The sequence below is a fragment of the Drosophila virilis genome, chromosome X (assembly GCF_030788295.1).
Source record: "Drosophila virilis strain 15010-1051.87 chromosome X, Dvir_AGI_RSII-ME, whole genome shotgun sequence".
In the NCBI taxonomy this organism is placed as follows: Eukaryota; Metazoa; Arthropoda; class Insecta; order Diptera; family Drosophilidae; genus Drosophila; species Drosophila virilis.
The window spans coordinates 16,810,933-16,821,036 of NC_091543.1; the positions used below are offsets into that span (position 1 = coordinate 16,810,933).

General features: G+C 42.4%; 3 protein-coding genes across 3 annotated transcripts; 1 reads left to right on the plus strand and 2 right to left on the minus strand.

Moving 5' to 3' along the window:
- The first annotated feature begins 368 nt into the window (after window positions 1–368).
- LOC6635608 (uncharacterized) lies at window positions 369–2,831 on the plus strand. Its single transcript, XM_002058915.4, has 3 exons — window positions 369–501; window positions 586–843; window positions 1,429–2,831. The coding sequence occupies exons 1-3, from the start codon at window positions 441–443 to the stop codon at window positions 2,550–2,552; spliced, it is 1,443 nt and encodes a 480-aa protein (XP_002058951.1). The 5' UTR covers window positions 369–440; the 3' UTR covers window positions 2,553–2,831.
- On the minus strand, window positions 1,401–4,429 carry LOC6635607 (protein-lysine N-methyltransferase EEF2KMT). The gene is made up of 3 exons (XM_002058914.4): window positions 4,268–4,429; window positions 3,415–4,210; window positions 1,401–2,789 (listed from the first exon to the last, which is right to left on the minus strand). The coding sequence occupies exons 1-3, from the start codon at window positions 4,340–4,342 to the stop codon at window positions 2,683–2,685; spliced, it is 978 nt and encodes a 325-aa protein (XP_002058950.1). The 5' UTR covers window positions 4,343–4,429; the 3' UTR covers window positions 1,401–2,682.
- A 1,483-nt stretch (window positions 4,430–5,912) lies between these two features.
- On the minus strand, window positions 5,913–9,934 carry LOC6635606 (histone H3.3A). Its single transcript, XM_002058913.4, has 3 exons — window positions 9,807–9,934; window positions 7,145–7,440; window positions 5,913–7,047 (listed from the first exon to the last, which is right to left on the minus strand). Exons 2-3 carry the CDS (start codon window positions 7,424–7,426, stop codon window positions 6,919–6,921), a joined length of 411 nt encoding a protein of 136 aa, XP_002058949.1. The 5' UTR covers window positions 7,427–7,440; window positions 9,807–9,934; the 3' UTR covers window positions 5,913–6,918.
- Window positions 9,935–10,104: the final 170 nt, after the last annotated feature.

Genomic DNA, 10,104 nt, shown 5'->3' on the forward strand with positions numbered 1-10,104 from the left:
GAGGCATTATCAGAGCCGGAGCGCAAAGATTAGGTTTATTATCAGCAGCAAAGCTTCACGTATATACATATAAGTATATCTCTTAAGGGGCGCTACAGGCAGAACGGTAAATCGATGGTCATGAATTTGAATGTGCCAACACGCCAACTGCCGCCATCTTATCAGCTGCTGTGGGCATCCGTTTATCCACACACATGGCCGGGGCCCTGTTTCACTTGGCCGGGATTAGTCATCATGCAGGTGCCGCCTTGTTGTGGCCTTTATCTAATCAACTCTGCGCATGATTTGTTGACAAGAACAATTCTCAGTCGCATTTCGAAACTCTCCGCTGGCATTTGCTGGTCAAGATCCTCTCGCGGAATATTCAATTCAATTTAAATTTGAATACAACCAATAATAATGCATTAGTCACGACTCGAATTTCAAACAGTTTAACGAAAATGTCGAATTTATGGAGCACATGTGTGCACAAGTTTTTCAAATACGCGCCCAGCTATGTGGGTAAGTGGCCTCCGCCAAATGGAGCCCATGTCTCATTATATAAACAATAATATTGAAATCTCCCAATGTGTTTTATATATGCAGTGTGCTTATGCTTTCTGCCCTGTGGCCTCATCTTTGGCTACACGATTTGCTCCTTTGTGGCCGAGCGCAATCTGGAGGCCAACCTCAATGACTATGGACCACTCATATTGGGCGCCTGCCTTTCGCTCCTCACCGCCCTCGGCCTGCTGGCGATGAAGTATATCAAGCACTGTATTCTCTACTGGCAGCCATTCATACTGCTGGCGGCGGGCGTATTCAATGTAATCTCCAGCTGTTTCTATTTTGCCGATGGCTTTGGTGAGTCCACATGCCACAAAGAGGCATTCCCTTTGCTTAGCCTTAGTCAAAGTTTATCATCCACAAACCAGCGCCTTTTGTACAGACTATCAGCTAGTTGTGCCTATATTGTATAGAATAGTATAGAAGGATACATCCAAAGGTAACAATATAGCCATGTCCGTCTGTCCATCTGGCTGTCTGTATGTCGAAATCGACCGCATCGAACAATTAGCATATCATATTGTTAAGGGCTGCATCATAATTATGAGCCAATACTTTGGACTATATATATAGAAAATATCTGGCGAGTATTACAATTTTTGTATGAAGAATGCCCGAGTACAGCTCGGCAAAAATGCGAAGAACCATATCAAAGTGAACCATTAGATCAGAGAGAATATATGCAACTATTCTGTAAATACCAGCTGGTACCTAGTGCAAGGGGAATATATCGAGAGCATAGGCATACAGGGTCTAGATATTATATGGGCTTTACCTGAGTTCCGATTGGAGGTAACAAGTAAGGTACTTTAAAAATTGGATCCCTCCTCATGCAACTGAACTGTCTGACAATCTCTGATATAAATTTTGATTTAATCGTAGATCACGTGGGCGCCTATATGTCATATGTGGCGCACAGCTTGACCTTTGTGGCTGGTTACGGATTCCTGCACACCATCAGCTCGAAGGGCAGTCGATCCTTAATGATATCCGGCTGCTGTAGCTGCTATCTGCTGGGCATTGCGTCTGCGGTGAGCCTGATTGGCGGCACATATGTAAAGAATCTGGAGCAGTATGCCGGCCAGCAGGCAACCACGGAGCAACTGATCGATGGCATCTATGTGAACTTTGCTGCCACCTATCTATCCATAGCGATTGTCATGATGGCCGTACTAATTGGTCTGAAGGTGCTGCATGTGCTGGGCACGGTGGACATGACCAACAGCTTGGACAACGAGCTGAGGATTGCAAATGCGAACGGCAGCATCTTTGAGTCACGCGCGGATGTTATCAAGCGGCTGCAGTTCTTCTATGTCATCAAGAATCAACAGTGGCATGTGACGCTGCTGTTGCTCTTCGTGGAGGCCATCCAATATGCGCTGTTCATCTATCTGGTCTTTTGGTTTGCCCTCAACGATGCGATGCGTCTGGATGAATTGGCCCACATCGACTCTATGTTCTGGGTCATATTCGCTGGCAGCGTTCTGGCCATCGTTTGCCTGTGCTTCTACTCAGCCAAGGTGCACTTTGTGACCACGCAACTGCTGCTGCTGCTGCTCACGGTGCTGGCCATGATTATATACGGTGCGACCAGCTCGAAGGTGACTTTCTGGCTGCTACTGGTGCTCTTCGGTATGGGTTATTCCAGTCTGCAGATTGTGCTGCTGGAGGTAACGCATCTGCGTTTCACCGAATGCATCATATTTGTCTCCTACACACTCAAATTGGTCAGCACCAGCATTGTGTACTATTATTTTGTGGCCAATGTGAATAATTCGTATTTCTATGCCAAGGATGAGAGCACTCTGATCGCCCAGGGATTTGTATACATGATTATAACGTCTCTGCTGGCGCTGGTCGTTGGCATGAAGGTGCCGCGCACGCATCGCAGCAAATTGTTGGATATACAGCACGAGGTTTATGGTATTATCTTCATGAAGCATCAGATCGAACAGCTGAATGTGCGCTGGCTAAACGATGGCACCATACCGACCATCAATCAATGATGCAGTTGCTCACACATGTTCACATTGTTCTTGTTCTTGTTCTTAATGTCGTTGTTGTTGTTGTTTTTGTTGTTGTTTTCTGGTATTTCATTTTCGTTGTTGTTTTCGTTTAGTTTAATTAAAGCTAGTTCTAACGTTTAATGCACACAATCTGCACGGCGGCCGTGTGATCCCGACAGAAATGGCTGGCACAGGCCGAGACATTCGCACAGGGCGTTACCTGGTATCGATGTTGCTCTGCAAATAAAAAATACAAACACACTCATAAGTTTGTCAGCAGCTAAACTGTTTCCAAATATGGGCAAAAATGTCCTGACATGGGACCAATAACTCAATAAACTTGCCTGTGCTCATACAATCACAGCCCCTAAAGATCATATATATATATAGAGCTTATATGTTAAGATTGATAAAGTATACTATATATATATATAGAGAGAGAGAGAGAGAGAGAGAGAGAAATTTCTATACTATATAATATAGTTGCCCTATATGTTAGAAGCACCATAAACATTCTAATTGTTAGGTTTTCTCAGAATATCAGAGTACAAGAACTATATATAACACATTATTGTCCAATATTAATCCGCTCTAATCAAAATATAAATATCTTTGAAGGCAAAAAAAGAGTTGTGTACCAATTAATCCCCGAAATAGTTCGTCATCGGAACGCCTATGAAGCGAGCCTTAAACCAAACCAAGCCGTACAAATTGGCTCGAGCTGGAAGCCAAACAAAACAATCTTAATCAAAGATGATTTGTTTTAAGCTGGAAACCCCCCTTAGGGAGAGTCAGCCTCAAGGCATAAAGAATTCGGATTTTGTAACCAATTTTGGATAGAATTCATGTCCGTTGAACTCACCCAGTTGCTGCATGAACTCGTGCACGGTATCCACATTGCGCACTGTGCTGGCCAGGAGCATTTCGCAGCGATTGCCGCGCAGCTCGTAGATGGCGTCGAGTGCCTCGAGCAGCGCCGAGAATTGGGTATCATCGTAAATGACATCGGCGGCCAGCAACAGATCGGGTGCAGCATATTGCGACCAGGGAAATTGGCTGATCTCATGCCAGCGCAACTGTGCGCATTGCGGTGTCGCCGCATCGCTTGGATCAGAATCAAAATTTAAAGCTATGTTTTCGCGCATCAGCTGTACGCAGGCGGCGCTGCCATCGGTGATAAGCACCTGGCCGACGGGCAGCTGCAGGGCCGGCTGCTTGAGCAGTATACCAAGCAGGCCAGCACCGGCGCCAAGTTCCAAAACATTTTTGCCCTGCAGCAGGCTGGGATGCGCCAGGAGATAGTCGGCCAGAACCAAAGCCGCCTCCCAGGTGCACAGGCCGGTGGTGCCCTCGCTGACAAAGCTTGTGGATTCACGCAGCGTGATATACTTGTCTGGCAGCAGCATGTAGTGCTTGTAGGCATATTGGGATGCAGCCGTAGTTGTGGACGCGTCTATGGTTGCCTTGGCCAGCTGACCGCACAGGCTGTCGTAGATGTCGTCGTGCAGCTCCTCGTGATCCTTGAGCAGGTGCATCAGGCGCTTCACAAACGCCTCCTGATAGCTACGGCGCACCGGGTATCGCTGATTCAACGGATGCCCACAGGTGGCAGCGATCAGAGCACGCTGCGCCTCCAGTTCCAGCGGCAGCTCCAGCGTCTGTACGGCAAGCAAGTGGCAACAATTTGATATTACAAATAACCCACGACTACTTACCGACCAGGCCATCTTATTGACGGGATAACAGCAAAGAAATTGCTGCTGCAGCTTGCCAAACTTGTTGCTGTCCATTGTGTGAGTGTGAATGGAAAATTAAATACGCGCAAGCCAACGCGGCCGATCGATCTGGCAGCCCTGCCGCTGCCAATCAACGCAGCCAGCTGGCAACACAGCTGTCATTTCGATACACACTCCACGGCAGGTCACGCTGCGTACACATGCAATTTGTAACATTATATAAAACAAATAATTGTAATACATATAGTATCTCATTAGGGAATCCAAATAAACAATAAATAAATAAATGGTAATTAAAAAAAAAGAATTGGAGTCAACACTTTCATATTCGAGCAGCTCAATATTTACATAAATATATGAATAGCAACAAATGGGAAGCTTAACTTAGCTAGAGCATTTGCAAGTCGATGTGCCTTTTCGAGATGCTAATAGTCGCTACATGAGTGATTATTACAATTATAAGAACAATCTTATCTACATTAATTAAGCCCAGATCTAATTTGCATAAGATTGTTGAATTTAATCTCTTACAAATTATAAAATCGCATGTTTATCTATCTCGAGGTCAGATACATGCTTAGACAGGCAAATTTAAGCATAAGCTCAGCTTACTTACATATGTATGCAGATACAGTTTCGTATACTTTCGTGAGATTCGTTTCCAAGGGCATCAAGATATATATATTTATATATGTATGTTAGTTTGTAAGTATATGGTAAAGATAAATATTCTTGAAAACTAATTCGACCATACAAAAAGTAAACACTTAACAAGCGGAATGCGTTTAATTGACCTAAAGATGGCGCCACCAGTCCTTTGACTGCCGCACCTGCGACCACACAAAAGCTCCACACACACACACACAAACACATCACGCACATAGCTGTCACGATGGCAACAATTGACGTTTTGTCGCAACTGTACCGTAGATAAGAAAATCTTGTCATTTTTTTTTGGTTTCTTCTCTAGAAAAAACCGTTTATTTAAGTTGGTGTTTGGGAATTTCTGTTTTGACGTGTTCTATTGAATTGTCTCTTGTGTTCTAACATTTATAAGATTTTTGTAAGTTATTTGTTATTGTTTTTGAATGCAACAAACTATGCAACTTCTTGTATTTGCAAATCTCTTTTCGTTTTAGTGCATTGTTGGAGGGGTTACTTGTGTTTCTATATCGTATGAATATCTTGTAAGTTCCGTAAACATTTATGTAAAGTTATTTAAGTGTATATATATATAGAATAGATCATATACGTAATACATTTCATTTATCATATGTATATATATATATATGTATATATATATGTGTGCGACATACATTTTAAGAATGTATGTTTGTTTATACTATTTTTAAAGAAGTTGCTGTTGGTTTTGCATTTTGCATTTTGCATGGTTTGTTTATCAAATTTGTTGTTTGCTTTTCGCTGGTTACTTATTTTCTGTTTGTTTTGTTGTCTGTTTGTTTTTATTTCCTTGTCTAAACGTATAAAATGCATGTAAATCTAAAACTTATTTAATCAACTACCACGCCCACCGCACCGCACCGCACCGCCTGTCGGCAGAGTGGGGAGGTTGGGCCCCCTTCAACGTTTCCATACTTCTTTTCATTAAGTTCTGTTTTCTCCAAAAAAAAAACTATATATGTAATATTAAGTGAATAGAAAAAAAAATGATGTAAAAGTATTATTATATAAAGTAGTTGCAATATTATGTGTACTCATTTCTGATATATGTATGTTTGCTGACCAAATTGGATTGTTGTTCATTCAGCCCCGCCGCCCGCTGGCCGCATTGCGCCTGAACGGCAACGCGATGCTGTTGCAACAACCGTTGGCATCATGCCGCCGACTTGCCGCACATGCAACGCATCAGGCTGCCAAAGGAAGCGTTGCACCCACTCGCCCAATGATCTTGTCCGGCGGCTGGCGACGCACAGCGGCTTCTTTCGGTTCTGTATCTTGGATGGTGTTGTTGTTGTTGTTGTTTTTTTTTTTTTTAAAGGGACCGCTGTGCGCGATGCCATTCAGAGTGCAGCGCTTCCTGTGGCAACACGCTGCATGCGCTGTTGGAGTTCATGGGGCGATGTTGGAGACGGCAACACGATGCCAACGGCTGGCACTGCAACGGCATCTATCTTGGGATCTTGGGATTCGATGGCGTCGACCAACGCAATGCGTGCAGCGGGCGAGCCACAAACTTAAAACTAATATACAAATTTATAATAATAGCAATAATAATAATAATAATAAGAGTTACAGTTATTAATTAAAATATTCATAGATTATGTTTATATATGTATGTATAATAGAAACGAAGCATAAGTATGCACGTTATTCTGAATTCTTTTTTTTTTTTTCATATTTGTTTTGCTTTGCTTTGTTTTGTGTGGTTATACAATTATAATGCTACATATATATATATATATGGTATTTATATTTATGTATATGTTTGCGTAAGATATAAATGAAATCAAGCTCCAATTGACGAATATTTGTGAACTGATTTTGTTTCGGTTCGTTTAACAAATTACTATGCTGCTGTTTGTGTATATAATAATATGAATGTGAATTTTGTGTATTTTGTTTGTTTGTTGTTTTTGTTGTTGTTGATGTTTTCTGTGTGTTTGCTGCGCTTAAGCACGCTCGCCACGAATGCGACGCGCCAACTGAATGTCCTTGGGCATAATGGTGACACGCTTGGCATGAATGGCGCACAAGTTGGTGTCCTCAAACAAACCGACCAAGTAGGCCTCAGAGGCTTCCTACAATTAGAGAGCGTGTGATAAACATTACGTTTGACATTGTTAATAACGGTGCAGCACACCTTGATATTGTGTTTTTATTGTTGCTTGTACTTACCTGCAGAGCACCAATGGCAGCCGACTGGAAACGCAAATCGGTCTTGAAATCCTGAGCGATTTCACGCACCAAACGCTGGAAGGGCAGCTTGCGGATAAGCAGCTCAGTTGACTTCTGGTAGCGACGGATCTCACGCAGAGCAACGGTGCCGGGACGATAACGATGGGGCTTCTTAACGCCGCCGGTGGACGGTGCCGATTTGCGGGCTGCCTTGGTGGCCAGCTGCTTGCGTGGAGCCTTGCCTCCAGTTGACTTACGGGCTGTCTGCTTGGTACGTGCCATTTTCACTTAATACGCTGCAAGAAGATTTTTAAATTAGATTCCACTGCACTGGTTTCTGTGTCGAGAGCTGGCCGCACAAATGCGACGCTCAGCGCCGAAGCGCTGGCGCGCGACTGATGCGAATGTGGCAACTGTGGCTGCAACGAAGGCAGCAACAACATCAGCAGCAGCAGTAGCAGCAGAAGCAGCAGCAGCAGCAGCAGCGCCAAAAAAGACGAGGGTTGAAATCTTTAGCTTCAGCAGCTGCAGAAATTTTCCTTTTGTTCGGCTACGTGCTGTGCGTTTTCCTTAGCTTTGTATTTGGTTTGGGCATTCGGCTGCTTTCTGGGAACACTTCATAACTTCCACTTCAATTGCGACGTCGTCGTCGCTGCCGTCTGCTGCTGTTGCTGCAGCGACAGTGCGGCAGCCCACAGCTTTGAGTGCCCACTTGAGCCATTGTGTGAGTGCATACATTTTTTTATTTTTTTTATTATTATTTGTGTGCCTTGAGCTCGGCATGAATCGCTCTTTTTTCTCGCCCCAGCCTTTCTTTTATTTTTCATTATTATTTTTTTCTTTTTGTGCTATGCCACTCGAGCGTCGTGAATTTTTCGTTTTGCTTTTTATGCGCGCAGAATCAATCAAGTTGAAGTAATGAGTTGTAGTTTTTAGTTTTAGAGCTGCACACTGGAATACTGGAACACACACACGCACACTCACACATGCACACAAAGCATTCACTTGGAAAATATGCACAAGACTTTCTAGGAGGCCCGCAACAAACGGTAAACGCACTCGAGCAAAAACATAAAGCATCGATACTTTTAGTGAGAATCGAAAACTTGCATACCTTTACATAAATTTGAATGTATGCCGTGATGATGTCTATTCTTGTATAAGTCTCTGTTGTATATTTTTCCCATACTCAATAAGTATTTATTGTAAAGTTAAGCTTGAAATAATATAAAGAAAAATATCATTTTGATGAACCCCATTTTTTTGGAAAATCAGTTCATGTTCTTATATAGGAAGCATCTAATCCTGAACAAAAACCACAGTACATGAGATGTCCCATGCATACACAGCACAAACGACTCACATACATATGTAAATGCATGTGTATATGCACGTACATACATACAAAGCTTGCACTTACATACGCTCAGATGAATTCAGTATTGACACCATGCAAATATTAGTGATCACGAATGCATATGTGTGTGTGCAGCAAGTATGCATGCGCAAATGTATATACATATATATATGTACATATGTATACATATACGCAGGTGCTTCCTTTTGTGCATTGCCTATTTCATAACAATATTAGTAAGCAATGCAAAGGAACACACAGACTTGGCGCCCATTTGAATGCCAAATGTGTAAACGGGCTGGCAATATTGTGCATAAAACAGCGCGTTAATAGCAATAGATGTGACAGCGTGCGAGCGGGATAGAGAGAAAGAGAGCTGTACACAGGGAGCGAAAGGTGCCCAACCGAAAATTGCGTCGTTCGCATTTAACGCGCGCAAAACAATATCGCATCTTGCTGGTGCGTGTGAAACAGCTGCACATCCTACTGGCAAAATGCAGTTGTGTGTATGGGGGTGTATGTTCACTTCACTAATGCGACATACATACATGCATGTAGATATGCTGAAATTGCAACAATTGGGGTTAGAAGAGACGCTGTACCGTTTGAGCACAATAGCGTATCAAATAAAAAAAAAGCCAACAAGCTCACACACATACAAACGCATGCTTAAAAGTTCATGCGCATGTGTCACTACCAGTGTGTATGTATATGTTTGTGTGTGTGTGTGTTTGTGTCGAGCGCTAGTATACACACGCATACAATTAAGCAAAACGAAAATAACAATAAAAGTTGGCCAGAATCAAGTTGATATGTCATAATCAAAAGTACAGTATACAATATAAATCGAACTAAACAAACACACAAACAACATCTGCGCGCTCATTTTGTTCTTTTCAATTTCAATAACATTCCAACAACTGTTTGTTTGTTTGTTCAATAAATATTTTGTAATTATTATAAACTTTTTCCTCAAATTGTCTGCAATGGCCGCCATTTTGAAAACAAAACACAAGTACACCACACTAAAGTGTGCCCATGCACCCGTCGTGCAAACGAAGTCACCATCAACCGCAGTCGCTGTCGCATTGTGTGTATCCATTAAAAAAAAAGCTAAGCTAGCACGAAAAGTGGTGCTCCGCCGGCCGTCCAAAGGAGCCCCCCCACATCAAAAAACAAAACAAATTACTTTTTTACACACTAATTGCGACACTCAGAGCATCGACGCGGGCACTTTCACCATTTAACACAAAACAAATGTGGCTAACAAAATTGTTGATAAAATAAATGTAAAGGCCCACTCACCGTGACGAAAATTTATAATTTATTTAGTTTTATAGAATATTCACGGAGAACACGATGTGTATCCAACGGGGACCGATTTCACAATGATTCGGTATCGATGTTTTCTGGAGTCTTCTATATCGATATTTGTTCAATTGCTAGTTTGGCGATATATTGTCAGAAAAATATCGTTAGCTAACACTGCTCACTATCGGCAGCCGTGAAGATAAATATGTTCAATTGGAGAAAAACTGACTTAAATAAATGAAACAATTTTAATCTTATTGACGCAGCACAGTTGATTTTAAAATGTAATTAT